At 69.6% G+C, this 17053-nt stretch overlaps 1 protein-coding gene across 2 annotated transcripts; it reads left to right on the top strand.

Annotated features, from left to right (window-relative positions):
* The first annotated feature begins 2307 nt into the window (after positions 1–2307).
* HR (HR lysine demethylase and nuclear receptor corepressor) lies at positions 2308–16239 on the top strand. 2 transcript variants are annotated; one of them, XM_068174342.1, is made up of 20 exons: positions 2308–2663; positions 3304–3427; positions 8959–9819; positions 10408–11257; positions 11822–11990; positions 12437–12675; positions 12750–12899; positions 12974–13060; positions 13143–13261; positions 13374–13452; positions 13603–13769; positions 13879–14094; positions 14174–14348; positions 14466–14541; positions 14661–14791; positions 15142–15240; positions 15317–15453; positions 15518–15685; positions 15774–15893; positions 15973–16239. In XM_068174342.1, exons 3-20 carry the CDS (start codon positions 9010–9012, stop codon positions 16033–16035), a joined length of 3855 nt encoding a protein of 1284 aa, XP_068030443.1. In that variant the 5' UTR covers positions 2308–2663; positions 3304–3427; positions 8959–9009; the 3' UTR covers positions 16036–16239. The 2 variants fall into 2 exon arrangements, with proteins under 2 accessions (XP_068030443.1, XP_068030444.1); XM_068174343.1 differs by lacking the exons at positions 2308–2663; positions 3304–3427 and adding an exon at positions 7303–7866.
* Positions 16240–17053: the final 814 nt, after the last annotated feature.

Below are 17053 nucleotides of genomic sequence, written 5' to 3'. Positions count from 1 at the left end.
TGAGGCACGACACCAGCGCCTTCCGAGGGCGGGAAAGCGGGGTCCTGGGGAGGAACAAGGAGTTTTGGTGTCCTGCTTTGGTAGACCCGTGTGTCCCCCGGGGGTTGAAACCCAAGGAGGAGCCGGGCGGGGTGGCACAGCCCGTCCCCCCGGGGCCGAGGCAGCTCCGGCGGTGCCAGCGCTGATCCCAGCTGTGTCAGCGCACGGGCCAGTGCCAGGCTGCATCAGCAAAGCCCTAATCCCCCCCGGCTCGCCTGGCACCGCCCCAGCACAGCAGTTTAAGCGCCTGACCTGAGCTCGCCCGCTGCCACCGTCCCCTCCGGGGAGGGGGTGCCAGGCTGAGCCCCGGCTGGCACCGCTGTGGGGTCCCCCTGTCCCACCCCAAACCCCCGGGCAGGGTTTGCATGGCTGGAGTGGGGGACAGTGGGGCTGGGGGGGTGTAGGCGGTGACATCAGCGAGGGGGCGAGGGGGCTGCATTCCCAGCGGGCTCGGGGAGGGGATTCTCCCCCTCCGCTCCGCTCAGGTGAGACCCCACCTGCAGCTCGGGGGTCCCCAGTATCAGAGGGGCGTGGAGCTGCTGGAGCAAGTCCAGAGGAGGCCACGGAGAGGCTCCAAAACCGGAGCGCCTCTGGAGCCAGGTTAGGAGAGCTGGAGGTGCTCAGCTGGAGAAGGGAAGGCTCCAGGGACACCTCAGAGCCCTTCCAGGCCCTGAAGGGGCTCCGGGAGAGCTGGAGAGGGGCTGGGGACGAGGCAGGGAGGGACAGGACACAGGAATGGCTCCCTGCCTGCATCCCTGGGAGCTGGCAGGGGAGCGGGTGACGCAGGGCTGCTCCGTGCCAGCTGTCAGGGACGCGGCTGATGCTGTGCTGCCAACCCCGGGCCGTGGTGCCCCCACTGCCCGTTTCTGGAGGGCCGGGGGTGCCATGGCCGGGCACTGCGGGGGTGTCACCCACCCCTGTCTCCCTCCGGGCAGTGCAGGCTCAGGGAAATTGGGGTCATCACTCCCCAACGGGATTTACCTCCCCGGGGAGCTGCTGGGTGCTTGGGGTGCCACCCCCCAGAGCTCCCCCTGCACCCCCCAACATCCTCCTCGCCCCTCCACAACCCCGAGAGCAGCCCGAGCACCCCCCAAACCCACCGTGGTGACACCGAGTGACATCCACGCTCCTGCAACCCCCGCCTCCTTCCCTGCCCCATCCCCAGCTCGCTTCGCTCCGCTGCCTTTGCGGTGGGATGCTCCTGCCATCCCCGGGCTGCCCTGCTCCCCCCCAGATCGGCTGTTTGGGGGTCCCAGGTGAGGGTGTGACCCCCCCGCTCCCCACGGGGCTCCCCCCACGGCTGTCCCCTGCCGGTGGCCGCTGCCTGAGTCAGCTGTTGGGGCCGGGAGCCATGTGAGGCCGCGCACACATGGCTCCCCGCGCGGCACCGCGCTGTATTTTTAGCAGACGGTATCAAAAGCATAATTATGTCTGTTGTTTAAACGCAGCCTCTTTTCTGGCAGCCCCGGGAGCTCTCAGCTGCCTCCCGCCGCAGAGGGCAGCGAGGGCGGGCTGAGGAGCCGCGGGCGGGGGGGATGAGACCCCCCCTCCCTCCCCAGCGCTGCCGCGCAGGTGAGACCTCCCCTCCTGGTTCTGGGGGGGCTCCCGCTGCGCCCCCACACCGTGTCTCAAGCGCACACATGCCCCCAGGCTGCCGGTGAGCCGCTGGTGAGGATGAGGAGGAGGAGGAGGAGGAGGAGGATGGCGAGGAAGAGGATGACGGGTGGGAAGCGCGGCGGTGGCGGGAGGGGTCGGGAAAAGGGCGTTCGAGGTGACGGGAGTGTGGGAGGACACAGCTGAAGGAACGCTGCTGCATCCCCCCCGCTCCTCCCCGCAGCCGCCTGTCCCCCCGGGGACCCGTCTGTCCCCAGCCAGCCCGCGCTGGCCCGAGGACGGCTCCGGCTCCGTGTCCCTGCCGTGACACCACGGGCGCTGGGCTGAGGATTTTTTGGGGACCGCAATCCCCAGGCTGGTGGGGAGCTGGGCACCGCCTCCAGGGCGTGCTGGGCACCCCGTTCTGGGGACAGCACGGCCTCTGCGGCCACCAGGGGAAACTGAGGCAGAGCATTTCCAGCCGCCAAGGGAAACTGAGGCAGCGAGCAGGGCCTGCCCATCGCTCCCGTCCCGCAGCAGGATCCGTGTCACCGCATCACCTGCCCGCCACCACGGCACCCCGGCAGCGCGGTGGGGACAGCGGAGGGGCCCGGGCCGGGGGCAGGAGCCCCCGGGCGCTGCCAGGTGGGTGCTGCCAGAAGCGCGGGCAGCTGCCAGCCCTGCCGGTGCGGCACGCAGGTGGCAGCGGGCTGCCCGTGTCCCTGGCTGCCGTCCTAAGCCCTTGGCCCCGGGGTGAGCTTTTAATTACATCAAGGTATTTGAAGCCGGTTCCTGGCGCTGGGTAAACAGGAGTCCCGGGCACGTGGAGGTGGGGGGCAGGGGGTGGCACAGGACGGGCACCGTGCCCCCGCACCGGGGCTTGCCGGGACGGCTCGTCCTCCTCGGGAAGGAGGGATGCGGGGACGGCAGCATCCGGCAGCATCCATCACCTCCGGGTCCTCCTGCGTCCCCCCCGGCATTCCCGGGCCGCGCGCGGGGCTGGCACAGCGGCATGGGGGACACCGGCAGAGGTGGGTTGGCTGCGACATCCCGCCGTGCCCTCTGACGCGGACCAGCCGCTCCTTCTCCTCTCTCCTTCTCCTCTCTCCTCCTGTCTCCTCTCTCCTGTCTCCTCTCTCCTTCTCCTCTCTCCGTCTCCTCGCTCCGTCCATCCCAAGCTTCGCCTTGAGGGCGTGCGGCACCCGGGGAAGGGGCGACCCGGGCTGGGCACGGTGCCCTGGGGGCGTCGGGAGCGGCCCCAGCCCGGGGGGAGCGGCTGGTCCGTCCGCGGCAGCGAAACGAGGCGGGATTAGCGATGCTTACTCACCTCCCCGGGGAAAAGCGGGAGATTAGGGTCGGGAGAAGTGTCCGACCCTGCGGCGGCGGGGCCGGACGGGGCCGCTGAGGCTGCCCGGAACCAGCACCGGCACCGGGGAGGTTGCCCAGGCCCCGCCGTACCGGCAGCCAGGGCTGGAGGGGAGCGCAGGCTGCCAGAGCAGTTGGGCTGTGGCCCTAATTCCCAGAAAGCTGCTCGTGTGGGAGTGAGTGTCCTCCCGTGCCCTCCGCTCCGCCGCAGCCTCCAGACTCCTGAAGGTTTGACGTGGGGTTTTTTTTTTTCTTTTCTTTTTTTTTTTTCCTTTTTTTTTTTTTCCTTTTTTTTTTTAATTTAAGCACCGGGTGCAGATTAACAAAAGCTCTCGCGGCCACCGCGCCCGGTGCTGGGCACGGGGGGCAATCGGGGCTGCTTCCTCCGCCTGCGCCCTCAGCTTCCTCACCTGCGCCGCGGTGGAGGCAGGTAGGTGCGTGCCGGGCTCTGTGCCGGGGCTAGTAGGAGGAGGAAGGAGGAGGAGGAGGAGGAGGAAGAGGAAGGGCTGGGGTTCTGTGTGTGCTCTCCGGGCAAGCCGGAGCTGGGATCCATTTTGCATGAGGAAAAAGCTGAATTTTGGGTTCTTTCCCCGGGCAGAGGCGGTTTGTGGGTCTGGGGGTGCCCTGGTCCAGGCGGGTGCTGTGGGCACCGGGATGGGGCTGGCAGGATCCTGCTGGGACATCAGCAGAGAGGTTCTGGGGGACCCTCATCCATCCCCCCCCGCCAGTGCTGGATCATTCTGGGGATCCCCTGTCCTGCACTGGGATCCCCCACGATCCCAGGGGACACCGTGGGGACACTGTCCCTTCGCCGCACGTCCCCACAGAACCCCCCATGATCCCAGGGGACACCGTGGGGACATTGTCCCTTCGTCCCACGTCCCCACAGAACCCCCCACGATCCCAGGGGACACCGTGGGGACACTGTCCCTTCGTCCCACGTCCCCACAGAACCCCCCACGATCCCAGGGGACACCGTGGGGACACTGTCCCTTTGCCCCACGTCCCCACAGAACCCCCACGATCCCAGGGGACACCGTGGGACACTGTCCCTTCGTCCCACGTCCCCACAGCGTCCCCCACGATCCCAGGGGACACCGTGGGGACATTCTCCCTCCACCCCACGTCCTCACAGCGTCCCCCCCATGCTGGAGCGGGGCAGGGACGCCAAGGTCTCTAATTCGGGAGTTTCCGGCCTCCCGCGGTGGCGTTCTGGCCAGCACTCGGCTCCTGGGTGTTGCCGTCCCTCTGCTTGCCCTCTGTTTTGGGGCAAAACCACGGATTTTGGAGCTCTGTGCCAAGCCACCAAGGCAGAACCCCCTCGGGGGTTATCCCCCCGCTGGCAGAACTCAAACCCAGCCTGGACCCCCCCGGTTCACCCTGGGGACCCTCTGGGGGTCGTGCTGGGACGGGCAGGGGGTGGAGGAACCCGGCCAGGGGCTGTGGGAGCAGACACGGATCTGCTCCTGGGATCGGCGAGCAGCGGCTGAGCCCAAACAGAGCGTCCCGCAGCGTGGCTACCCCGTGGGGACTGCACTGGCCCTGGGAAGGCACCACCAGGGTTTCAGGCTGCTTGGTACCCCGAGGGCAGCGCGGCGTGGCGAGGGGACAGTGCCCAGGGATGCTGCCCCGGTGCACGGTGGGAAATTCCCCGTTGTCCCTCCATCATCCCCCTGCTCCCTGCTCCTTGCCCCAGCAATGGGGCATCGATCCTCCTTGGCGTTTTCAGCGTGGTGCGTCCATCCCTCTCCCCATCCGTCCCCTCCCTCACGACATCCCCGAGATGCCCGAGCACCCCCAGAGCCCCCCGGGCACGCAGGGACGCTGCAGACCCTTCCCCGGGGTCCCTCCCGGCTGCCAGCTCCGTCCCAGCCCTTCCGGATCCATCATTGCTGAGGAACGGAGGGAGGGAACGGGAAGAGTTCGTCTTTCAGCACCTTCTCATCGCAGGCAGGCGCGGGCTCTCCCTCGCCCCGAGCCCTGTCTGGGTCCCCTCCCTGTTCCCTGGCACCCACTGGGTGCAGCCAGCAGCACCCCAAACCCCCCAGACCTCCTGGGCGAGCAGGGCTGGGGGGTGCCATGGGATGGGACCAGCTGGCACGGCCGAGTGACCCCGGTGGCACGAGGTGGCCCGAGCCGTGCCCAGCAAGGGTTAACCCCCGCTGCCAGCTGCCAGCGGGACCGGACCGCGAGGAAGCTGCGGAGCTGCGGGCAACCTGCGGCGCTGCTGGGCTCCCGCGGGGCCCGGCCTGCCCTCAGCCCTTCTCCCGTGCCCCCTGCCCGCTGCCGAGCCGTGCCGGGCCAGCCGTGCCCAGGGATGCGGTTTATGTAAGGCGGGCACGTCCCGGGGACACACGCGGGTTACATAAACCCGCACGGCGCTGCTGGCATCAGTGCCAGCCCCTCGGGAGCCCAGGAGCGGGGGGTCCACCTGGGAGACCCCCCTGGATCTGCTCCTCGCTCTCCAGGGCTCGTCTGCGGTGGGTGCTGGTGGGTTTGGGGTCGGGTGTCCTCGTGATGGGGGTCCCGGGGCTTGGGGACAGTGTGGGGGCACCCACGAGGTCCCGGCTTTTGCCTGGTGGGCACAGGGCATGGCTGGGATGGATGTGACCCTGGTGGGCATAGCTGGGATCTGTGTGATCCTGGTGGGCATAGCTGGGATCTGTGTGATCCTGGTGGGTACGGCTGAGATCTGTGTGATCCTGGTGGGCATAGCTGGGATCTGTGTGAGCCTGGTGGGTACGGCTGAGATCTGTGTGATCCTGGTGGGTACGGCTGGAATCTGTGTGATCCTGGTGGGTACGGCTGGGATCTGTGTGATCCTGGTGGGCAGGGCCGGGATCTGTGTGATCCTGGTGGGCAGGGCCGGGATCTGTGTGATCCTGGTGGGCATAGCTGGGATCTGTGTGATCCTGGTGGGTACGGCTGGGATCTGTGTGATCCTGGTGGGTACGGCTGGGATGGGTGTGACCCTCTTGGGCTGCAGGTCATGGCTGGGACCTGTGTGATCCTCCTGGGCACAGCTGGCATGGGTGTGATCCTGGGATCTGTGTGATCCTGGTGGGCATGGCTGAGATCTGTGTGATCCTGGTGGGCAGGGCTAGGATCTGTGTGATCCTGGTGGGCAGGGCTGGGATGGGTGTGACCCTCTTGGGCTGCAGGTCATGTCTGGGACCTGTGTGATCCTGGTGGGCACAGCTGGGACCTGTGTGATCCTGGGATCTGTGTGATCCTGATTTGCACGGCTGGGATCTGTGTGATCCTGGTGGGCATGGCTGGGATCTGTGTGATCCTGGTGGGCATGGCTGGCATGGGTGTGATCCTGGTGGGTACGGCTGGGATCTGTGTGATCCTGGGATCTGTGTGATCCTGGTGGGCAGGGCTGGGATCTGTGTGATCCTGGTGGGTACGGCTGGGATGGGTGTGACCCTTTTGGGCTGCAGGTCATGGCTGGGACCTGTGTGATCCTCCTGGGCACAGCTGGCGTGGGTGTGATCCTGGGATCTGTGTGATCTGGGTGGGCACAGCTGGAATCTGTGTGATCCTGGGACCTGTGTGAGCCTGGTGGGCACAGCTGGGACCTGTGTGATCCTCCTGGGCACAGCTGGCATGGGTGTGATCCTGGGACCTGTGTGATCCTGGTGGGCACAGCTGGGACCTGTGTGATCCTGGGACCTGTGTGATCCTGGTGGGCACAGCTGGCATGGGTGTGATCCTGGGACCTGTGTGATCCTGGTGGGCACAGCTGGGACCTGTGTGACCCTGGTGGGTACGGCTGGCATGGGAGTGATCCTGGTGGGCACGGCTGGCATGGGTGTGACCCTGGTGGGCTGCAGGGCAGGAATGAGAGGCCCCAGGCACTCCCTTCTCATCCCTGGTCAGGGTGGCACCTCCAGGATGCTGTCACAGCATCCCTGTGCTCCACAAGGCCCCTCTGCACCCCTTGGAGCACATCCTGCTCTTCCCAGCCGGCTGCTGCGGGGTCTGCAGGGGGTGGCGGAGCTCTACCTGCACCCCAGGCAGCTGCAGGAGCCATGGGCACGGCTCTGGACCACGACTTGAGGCCAGATCTGCAACCTTTGGCCAAAGCCAGAGGGGTTTGGCCTCCTGGGGACTCCCATCCCGTAGGATGGCCACATGCTCCGTGCTGGGCATGCCCCCAGCAGCTCCCCAGCACCAGGACAGGGACTTTTGGCCCGTCCCGGTGTTTCTCCCGTTCCAGTTTCGCCCGGAGCGGGCGGCTGGATCCTTTCATTGGTGACGGGGCGGCCTTGGCGAACAAAGGGCGCTTTCTTCACCCGCACGGGGCAGAGCACACCTGCCCGCCTTGGCACCGCCGCCGGTGCCCCCGGGGCTGGGCGGCACCGCCGGCACCGCGCCGATTCCCGGTTCTCGGGCGTCAGCAGCCCCAGCATCCCTCCCGCCCGCCCAGTCGCTGCCGGAGCCGGCGGAGGCTGCACGCTCGTGGGGAGCAGAGCCACTGCCACCTCCTTGTCCCGTGGTCATCGCTCCAGGATGCTCAGGGCTGCCTAGAGCCGGGGGAAGGTCTTGCTGGTGCTGCCGCTGCTCCCTGGGTACCCCTGTCCCCGAATCTCAGCCCGCCGGGAGCCCCAGCTAGCAGGACGAAAGGCAGGAGGAGCACGGAGCCTCCCAAGCCAATGGATCAAAAACTCCAGCTCCAGCACGAGGAGAAGAACATCCCCAGGCCCGCCCGGGCGGCTTTCTGCCTCCTCCAGATCCCGGAGCCGGACCCCTTCAGCCTGTGGGTTTAGGTGCTCCCGCCCGCCCGGCTTCGCCTCTCCGGGACCCGGTGTCACCGGCGGAGACCCCGCTCGTCCTCGGCACTGGGGTCCCTGATGGACCCTCCAGGTAGCTGTGGGGCAGTGGGGATGCTCGCCGAGCAGCGGGAGCAGCTTCCTGTGCTCCGGATGGGATGGAGGACAGGGGACAGTGTCACCCTGGGGCAATGTCACCCTCGGGGTGACCGCGAGGAGGGCAGGTGGTGGGGCAGCCTCGGGGAGCTGTGCTGGGAGAGCTTCCTGAGATGGGGCTGGGTGGGAGAGCCTGGCCCTGGAGGGATGGGGTGGCTGTCCCCAGGGTGTCCCTGTGCCCCAGGGTGCCCCGGCTCGGACACGGTGCCCCGGGATGCTGCCCGAGCACCGTGGGAATGGGGACTTTGCCCTCTCCGGGAGGAGGATGTGACGGGAACAGGCGGCTCTGGGGACACACGCTCCTGTCCTCACCCTGCTCCTGTCCCCATCCCGGCCCTCAGGGCGGCTCTGTCCCACCCCGTAGCAGGGCCGGGAGTTGGCTGAGCTCGGCTCTGTCCCCCTCGGCTGCTCCGGCAGCCGGACACGGCGGGCTGCGGGACACGGGGAAGGGATGCGACCGCCGGCGCTGCGAGGTCTGGCTCCGCACCCGCGTCTGCGTGTGGCCCGGGTCCCGGCGGAGGGTTAATCCTGCAAATCCCCCCAGGCATTTCTCCCAGGAGGGGCCCCTGCGAGCGGGGAGCTCCCCCCTCGCTGGAAGCCCTCCTGGGAAGCGCAGCCCAGCCCTGGCCGGAGGCGAATACCTGCGCGGGGCACGGCCTCCCCACGCTGGGTGCCAGCGGCCGGGCGCGGGGCCAGGCTGGGTGCGGAGGGACTGGTGGGCGCGAGGTGCGTCCCGGCCGCCGGTCCCGCCGGGATGGGCGCAGGAGGGCCGGGATGGGACGGGGACACACGCCCCAGACACGTGTCCCCCCGGATCGTGCGTCCCGACGGATGCCGCGGGGCACGGGAGCCGGGGATCCCCCCGCCGTGCCGGGAAGCCTCCCACCAAACACGGGAGGATGGAGCTGGGGGGTTGAAGGCAGCCCCCCCAGCAACACCCCCAAGCATCCCCGTGCCTCAGTTTCCCAGCAGCGCTGTCCGGGCAGGGGTGGGTGCTGTTCCCCACTAATGTCTCTCTCCCTGCCCGCAGGATCCGGCCTGCCCGGGACGGCGCTGAGCACCACATGAGTGTCGGAGCAGCATGGCCAGCGACGCGAGGATGGGGGAGACCCCGGCGCGGTGGAGAAGAGGCCCGGAGGCAGCGCAGGACTCCCGGGGGATGGAGAGCAGCGGGATGCTTTTATCCCGAAGCGCCGCTGCCGAGATGGGACTCCCGGGCTACCCGGAGCCCGGCAAGCTGAGCTACGGCATGGAGAAAGGATGTCCCTGGAGGGGCTCCGAGGGATGTTTGGGACCCGTCCGGGAGCTCGCCGGTGGCCGCCTGAGCTGTCCCTACCCACCGGCCCCGCCGTGCCTGCGGGACGCCCTGTGCCGCCCCAAGGACGGAGCCGAGCTGCCCCCGCTGCTGCCCCCCCGGAACGGGCAGCCCAAGGCGGGCTGGGGGGAGCCCTGCAAGGAGCACCCGGGGCCGCGCTGGGCCGAGGCCGTGCTGGCCCCGCTGGCCCTCTACAGCCACGCGTACCACCGCTACCCCCTGGCCGTGCCGGGGCTGGACGCGCCGCGCCCCGGCACCGCCGGCAAGCCCCGCAGCGCGGCGGGGGACGCGGCCGGAGACCCCCCGGCTTTCCGCCACTGCCCCTTCCTCGTGGAGGCCAAGCACAGCCCCTTCCTCCTGTCCTCGCTGCTGCCCACAGGGCCCCCGGCCGAGCCCCCGTTCGGCGGGGCAGGGGCGGAGGGGCCGGGGGCGGTGGGTGACGGGCGCTTCGCCGGCCTGGACTGGCGTTTGGGCCCCTACGCGCCCGCCTGGGGACAGCCCCTCTACCTGGGGGTCCCGCCGAGGTGCAAGGCGGCTCCGGCCCCCTTCGACGAGTGCTCCAGCTCAGGGAACAAGGTAGGACAGCTCGGAGAGGCTCCGGAGCGAGGATGCTCGGCGGTCCCGGAGGTGTCAGCGGCTCCAGCCCTACCTGAACGCGGCCGGGACGGGCGGGTTGCGAAAGGCGGCGCTGCCACCCGCAGCCAGGGCAGGGCCTGGCAGCACCCCCGGGGGGGGCGCAGCCCTCTGCTCCCCGCCGCAGCTCGGCAGGGGGGTCCCAGCCCCCCGAGCGCCGCCGGGGTGACGCTGCGCTCCGCGGTGTCCCCGCGGGTGATGCCACCCCCGGGCTGAGTCACGGCGGCGGGAGCCGCGGCACGGGGGCGGGGGGGAGGCAGCGCTGCCAGCCCTGGGCGCGCCCGTCGCACCCCGCTGGTGCCGCTGCGGCTCCCCATTCCTTTCCCACGCTGGCAGCGGGGCGCATGGGCACCCCAGCAGCCAGCCCCGGGCACCGGGAAGCACCGGGCGGCTGCCCAGCCTGGCAGGGCTGTGGGGAAACTGAGGCAGGGGAACGGAATGCTCCCCATCGCCGCCTCGCAGGGATGTGGGTGACAGAAGCGGGACGGGGACCCCCAGCTGGGGTGACACCGCACCTCTGCTCCCTTCCAGGAGTTTTACGCCAAGAAAGGACCCGGGTTCCACCCCTCGACCAAGAACCACGCGGCGCCGCAGCTGCCGGGCAAGAGCCAAGCAGGGCAGGACAGAGACGGGGAGGGGGAGCCGGCGGTGCCGGAGCTGCCGGGAGCCCCGTGGAGGGATGGCCGGGCGGGGGGCAGCTCGGCGGTGCCCGCTCCCCATCCCCGCACGCCTCCCCCCGGCGCCAGCCACCCCCTGTTCCTCCTGCAGCCCGGCACGGGGGGCTGCGGGGGGCCCTGGGTGGGCGCACGGCCCCACGGCGCCGATTTTTCCATGGACACGGGGCCGGGCCGGCCCTCGGAGCCCAAAGATGAGCGCCTGGGCTACAGAAGCGCCCAGCCCGGCTCGCCCAGGGCATGCGGGGAGCCCAACCCCTCGCCCCTGCTGGCGGACGGGCACTACCCAGCGGCTCTGGCCAAGCCGGAGCCCCCCCCGGGTTGTCTCTGCCCCACCCCGGGCTGCGATGGGTGCCCGGGGGTGGGCTGCGGGGTGCCCAACCCCTTCGAGCCCACCCTGGGCATGGCCGGGGGGCGTTTCCCGTGCCCCCCCAGCAACCACACCAAGCTGAAGAAGACGTGGCTGACGCGGCACTCGGAGCAGTCGCTGCCTCGCTCCAAAGCTTCCCGGCGGGACGGGGGTCCCGAGCCCCCCGGGGAGGGCAAGCGCTCGGCCAAACGCCCCCACGGCACCGCCGATGGGCCCCGCCCTGCCGGCGAGGGCGCCGGGGCGGCCAAGAGGGGCACCAAGGCCACCGCGTGCCCGGGTGATGGCACGGAGAGCGCGGGGGACCCCGAGGAGAGGAGGATGGAGCTGGGAGATGAAGGTGAGGATGCACAGGATGCGCAGCGGGGCCGGGGAGAGGGCGGCGGCAGCACCCGATCCCAAGGGAATTTTGCGTCCCGGTTCCCGGCGCCCACAACACCAGCTGGGAACACGTGTGGGCTGCGGAACCTGCTGTGCTGGGGTTTTTCCCGGCGTGACCGGGTCTGGCAGCGATTCCCAGGGTGGGCACGGATCGAAATGTCCCTTTGGGGCAGCGTGACGCCCTCGGGTGGGATTGCCGAGGCAGTGGCTCCTCGGGGAGGTGTTGGCATCCTAGGCCTGACCTCTGCTCAGCTCCAGCCCTACTTTCCAGCCCTACTTTCTGGCCCAGTTTCCAGCCCCCGCCGCAGCGTGCCAGTCATAGGATCCCAGAATCCCGGAATGCTTTGGGTTGGAAGGAACCCTAAAACCCATCCAGTCCCAACACCTTGCCATGCCCAGGGACACCTTCCACCACCCCAGGTTACTCCAAGCCCCGTCCAAGCTGGCCTTGGGCGCTTCCAGTCCCTCCCAGCTGGTGTGGATGGGGCTCCGCGGTGTCCCCAAGCGCTTCCCGTGTCCCCAGAGCCGCCGAGCCGTGCGGGGGAGCCGTGGTGCCTGCAGAGCCTGCCCTGCACGGCGCTGCCCCCCAGCATCCCCCGCTGCTGTGCCTGCGCCCCCCGCGCCGGGGGGGACCCCGAGGGCGAGGAGGAGGAGCCCCCCGAGAGCAGCTGCAGGCTGCTGCACTTCCGCAGGTGAGCTCACAGGGCGGGTGGGGGGGTCCAGCAGGGGGGACAGTGTCGGGGGGCAGTGGAGCTTCCCCATCTTTGGAATATCCCTTTTGATCACCCCACTTGGGAACGTCCCCTTGTATCACCCCGTTTCAGAGCATTTCCTTCCTGTCACCCAACTCTTTAGAGCATCCCCTCCCTTCGCCCCACTTTGGAGCATCCCTTCCTGTCACCCCTCTTTGGGACACCCTCTCTGTCACCCCGCTTCACAACACCCTCTCCTGTCACCCTACTTTGGAGCATCCTCTCCTGTCACCCCGCTTTAGGGAGTCCCCTCGCTTCCCCTCACTTTTGAGCATCCTTTCCTCGTCCTGCCCTTTTCTAGCGTCCTCCCCCACCACCCCAAGTTTTCTCCTCTTGTCTCATCACCCCATTTTGAGCACCCCCAGCTCTGTCCCCTCTCCCCGCAGGTTCGCCCTGGGGGACAACGGGGAGCTGAGCGTCGATGGCCTCTGCACCTTGGGGGAGGCCGAGGGGGAGCTGCTGGAAGGGGCTGGCCCCGATCCGGGGGTCAGGAATGTGGGGAGCAGGAACGTGGGGAGCAGCCTCTGCCTGGCCAAGTACCTGCTGGGGGTCCTGGGGGACCCTTTCTGTGCCGCCGTCCGCAGGGACAGGGACGCGTGGCCGGGAGCCCCCGGCGGGCCCGAGGGTAAGCGGGGACCAGGGTGGGGTGACACTGGGGACACTGGGGACACGGGGAGGCTGAGGCTGTGTTTCCCGCAGGGGTGACGGGCTGGAGGCGGGGGGAAGGAGCCCCGCAGCTCTGTGACGCCTGCCAGCGTGGCTTCTTCAACTCCCACTGGAGCTGTGCCAGATGTGGCTTCCAGCTGTGCCCCGACTGCCACCGCAGCAGGCGGGAGGAGAGTGGCCCCGGTACGGGGACGGGGAGGGGTGGGAAGGGAGGTGTCAGCGGGGACAAAGTGGGGACAAGCCTCTCTCTGGCACAGAGGGTCCAGCGCTGCCACCGGAGTGCACCCCCGGGCGGGACCACCACGTGTCATCCCTGGTCCCCACGCAGTTCGTCCCCACCCGTGGTGAGTGTGTGTCCCCCAGCCCCAAAAACCCTCTTTGGTTACTGCTGGGGGGATTGACACCCCTGTCCTCATCTGCCCCCAGTCCTGACCCGGCTCTGGAAGCTTCTGCACGAGGTCAGGGTCAAGTTTGGCATCGAGTCCCACTGTCCCTGCGGGGAGGGGGCTGCGGAGCAGAGCCTGGCGGAGCCCCCGGGCAGGCAGGTACGGGGGGGCTCTGGGAGCTGGGGAAAAGGGGGTGCAGGTGCACCCCAACCCTGCACAGGGCGTGGGATGTGGCTCGCACCTGGATCCCCACTGCTCCGGGGTTTTTCAGGAGCCGCCGGGGGCCGCGGTGCCCACCCTGCCACCCCGCAGCCACGGCCCCGCCGACCCCGCCCGGCCCATCAAGGAAGGTAGGGCCGGCTGCGACCCCCCCGCCGCGGGCACGGCCCCGCTCCGGGGGGGTCAGGGATGCCGCACCCCGTCCCCTTTTGGGGTGCTGGGTAGGGTGTGACGTGCAGAGGACGGCGTGAGCAACCCTGACCGTGTTCTCCCCCGAGCAGAGAGCCCCGAGGGGGGGCCGCCGTCCCCGGGGCAGCCCCCGGCGAGGGGGGGGGCCGTGCAGACCACGACCCTCTGCGACCTCCTGGCCTCCACCGCCGTGAAGCTGTGCCTGGGGCAGGACGAGGTGCGCATGGCCTTCGCCCCCGTGGCACCGGCCCTGCCCAGCGTGAGTCCCGGGGCCCTCGGGCCACCCCGTGCCCTGCTGCCCACCCCGCTCTGGCGGAGCTGGGGGGGTCCGCAGGGGCTGAGGGTCTCCCCAATCGCGTCCCCCCCAGGATAATCGCCTGACCAGCATCCTGGACAGCATCATCGCCCGCGTGGTGGAGAGGAAGTTCCAGGAGAGGCAGGCGGGGGCCGAGCTGAGCCCCCCCGGCTCCCCGGACCCCCCCGCATCCCACTGCATCCTGGCGCCCAGCGGGCTGCTCTGGCTGCACGACCCCGGCCACGCCAGCGACTACAAACTGTTCCAGGAGCACTGGAAGCAGGGCCAGGTGAGCCCCCAGTCCGTGCGGGTGGGGGGACAGCCGGGAGCCCCCCAGCTTCTCCACTGAGCCCTGGCTGCCCCGGCAGCCTGTGCTGGTTTCAGGGCTGCAGAAGAGGCTGGAGCCGCGGCTGTGGGCGCCCGAATCCTTCCAGCCCTCGGGGCAGGAGGAGGAGGAGGTGGAGGCGGTGAACCTGCGGGCACCGCGGAGCCGCGTCCGGATGAGCAGCCGGGAGTTTTGGGGTGGCTTTGCCGCCAGCACAGGTGAGGGGACGAAGAGTCTGTGGGGTCCCCGGTGTGATTTTGGGGTGAGGCGTGAGGGGAGCCGGGCTGTGCACCCCTGGCTGCAGCCCTGATGTGGCACCGGGCTCCCTCCCACAGCATGCCCCGAGCAGGAGCAGAGCAGCGGGGACCTGCTGAAGCTGGAGAGCGGCTTTGGGGACACGGAGCTGAGCCGGTAGGTGACAGCACGGGGTGGCATCACCCCCATGTCCCCTCCCCAGGCCAGCTGGCTTGGCCAGCGGGGCTCAGTGGGGTTGGGAGGTCCTGAGTGTCACCACACCCCCTGTGCCACAGGGCCACCAACCTGCGGGCCAGCCTGCCCCTGCCCGAGTACTGCGGGGCCAGCGGCCGCCTCAACCTGGCCACCTACCTGCGGGGCCAGCGGGGCCAGCGCTGGCTGCGCCCGCGCGTCTGCGTGGCCTACGGTGAGAGCGGTACCGGAGCTTTGGGGTGCTCCGGGGCTTTGGGGGGCACTGGGATTTTGGGGGACACCGGGCTTTGGGGGGCACCCGGGTTTGGGGTCACCCGGGCTTTAGGGGGACCGGGGCATTGGGAGGACCGGGGCATTGGAGGGCACCGGGGTTTGGAGGCATTGGGGCTTTGGGGGGCACCCGGGTCTGAGGTCACCCGGGCTTTGGGGGGCACTGGGGCTTTGGGGGGCACTGGGGTTTGGGAGGCAGCGGGGCTTTGGGATCACCCGGGTTTTGAGGGGTACCCGGGCTTTGGGGAACACCCGGGCTCCCCCCGGCCGCGCCAATCCCCAATCCCCTCCCAGGTGTGCGTCCGCAGGAGCGGAACTTTGGGACCAAAAACCTGACGGTGGAAGCGCTTGACTCCATCAGCGTCCTGGCGCACGCAGCGCCGGCACCGCGGGGTACGGGGCGGGGTGCGGGTCCCCCCATGCCCACCCCGCGTCCCCTGGGATGCCGCTGAGCCCTGTGTGCCCGCAGAGCTGCTCCTGCCGGCGGACGCGGACGAGCTGGAGGCGCCGCTGCGGGAGCGGCTCAGGGCGAGCGGCGGGCCCGGCGCCCTGTGGCACATCTTCCGCGCCGAGGACGCCGCGCGGATCCGCGATTTCCTGCGCGAGGTGAGTGCCGCCACCCCCGGCCCCGCTCCAGCCCCCGGCTCCGCTCACCCCTGGCACCCCACAGGCAGCCCCGGAGCCGGGGCAGGAGGGGGCGGCCACGGCGGAGCCCCCCGGGCGCTACCTGGACCCCGCGCTGCGGCGGCGGCTGCGGGACGAGTGCGGGGTGAGCGGCTGGAGCCTCCTGCAGCTCCCGGGGGACGCCGTGCTGGTCCCCGCCGGGGCTCCCCACCAGGTAGGCGGCCCTGATCCCTCCCCCGAGAGGCTGTGCCAAGCCTCCGTGGGGAAACTGAGGCACGGCAAACCCCCATGCGGCCGGGCAGGTGCAGAGCCTCAGCGGCACCATCAGCGTGGAGCAGCAATTCCTGTCCCCGGAGAGCGCCGTGCGCCTCCGGCAGCTCGGCAGCGGCCCCGCCGGGACCCCGCGCCACCTCCGCGCCCAGGTGGGTGCTCCGGGGGGGGAAATTTGGGGGTGCCGGGGTGGGGTGAGCCGGGCTGAGCCCCCTCTTTGCGCCCTCGCAGCTGGACGGGATGATCTTCGCCGCCGTGCGGGAGGCCCTGGGGGTCCTGCGGGGCTGCCAGTGAGGGCACGGAGCGATGGGAGGACACCGGGAGCCTCGGTCACGGCCACGGCCGGGACACCGGGAGCCTCGGTCACGGCCGGGACACCGCAGGGAGCCGGGACCGGGCGCCTTTCGCTCGGTGCTTTGCTCCCAGAGCTGCCGTGGGGGCTCGGGCCAGGAGGAATAAAGAGTCCAGAGCATGCCAGGGCTGCTGGCACCACCAGCACCCACCTCGGTGTCTCCCTTTGTCCCCCCTCCATGCCATGGGGGTCAGGGGTGCTCCAGGGGCACCACCAGCACCCACCTCGGTGTCTCCCTTCATCACAGCGAGGTGCAGGGTGCTCTCTCTTCATCCCCCTCCATCCCACTGGGGTCAGGGGTGCTCTCCCTTCACCCCCTTTTCATCCCATTGGGGTCAGGGGTGCTCTCTCTTCATCCCCCTCCATCCCACTGGGGTCAGGGGTGCTCTCCCTTCACCCCCTTTTCATCCCATTGGGGTCAGGGGCGCTCTCCCTTCATTCCCCTTTTCATCCCACTGGGGTCAGGGGTGCTCTCCCTTCACCCCCTTTTCATCCCATTGGGGTCAGGGGTGCTCTCCCTTCATTCCCTTCCATCCCATTGGGGTCAGGGGTGCTCTCCCTTCACCCCCTTTTCATCCCATTGGGGTCAGGGGTGCTCTCCCTTCATTCCCCTCCATCCCATTGGGGTCAGGGGTGCTCTCCCTTCACCCCCCTCCATCGCACCGGGGTCAGGGGTGCTCTCCCTTCACCCCCCTCCATCGCACCGGGGTCAGGGGTGCTCTCCCTTCACCCCCTTTTCATCCCATTGGGGTCAGGGGTGCTCTCCCTTCACCCCCTTTTCATCCCATTGGGGTCAGGGGTGCTCTCCCTTCACCCCCTTTTCATCACACCGGGGTCAGGGGTGCTCTCCCTTCACCCCCTTTTCATCCCACTGGGGTCAGGGGTGCTCTCCCTTCACCCCCTTTTCATCCCACTGGGGTCAGGGGTGCTCTCCCTTCATTCCCCTCCATCCCACTGGGG

This window comes from Anomalospiza imberbis, chromosome 28 (genome assembly GCF_031753505.1).
Source record: "Anomalospiza imberbis isolate Cuckoo-Finch-1a 21T00152 chromosome 28, ASM3175350v1, whole genome shotgun sequence".
In the NCBI taxonomy this organism is placed as follows: domain Eukaryota; kingdom Metazoa; phylum Chordata; class Aves; order Passeriformes; family Viduidae; genus Anomalospiza; species Anomalospiza imberbis.
This window is presented reverse-complemented; position numbering and strand designations above follow the sequence as displayed.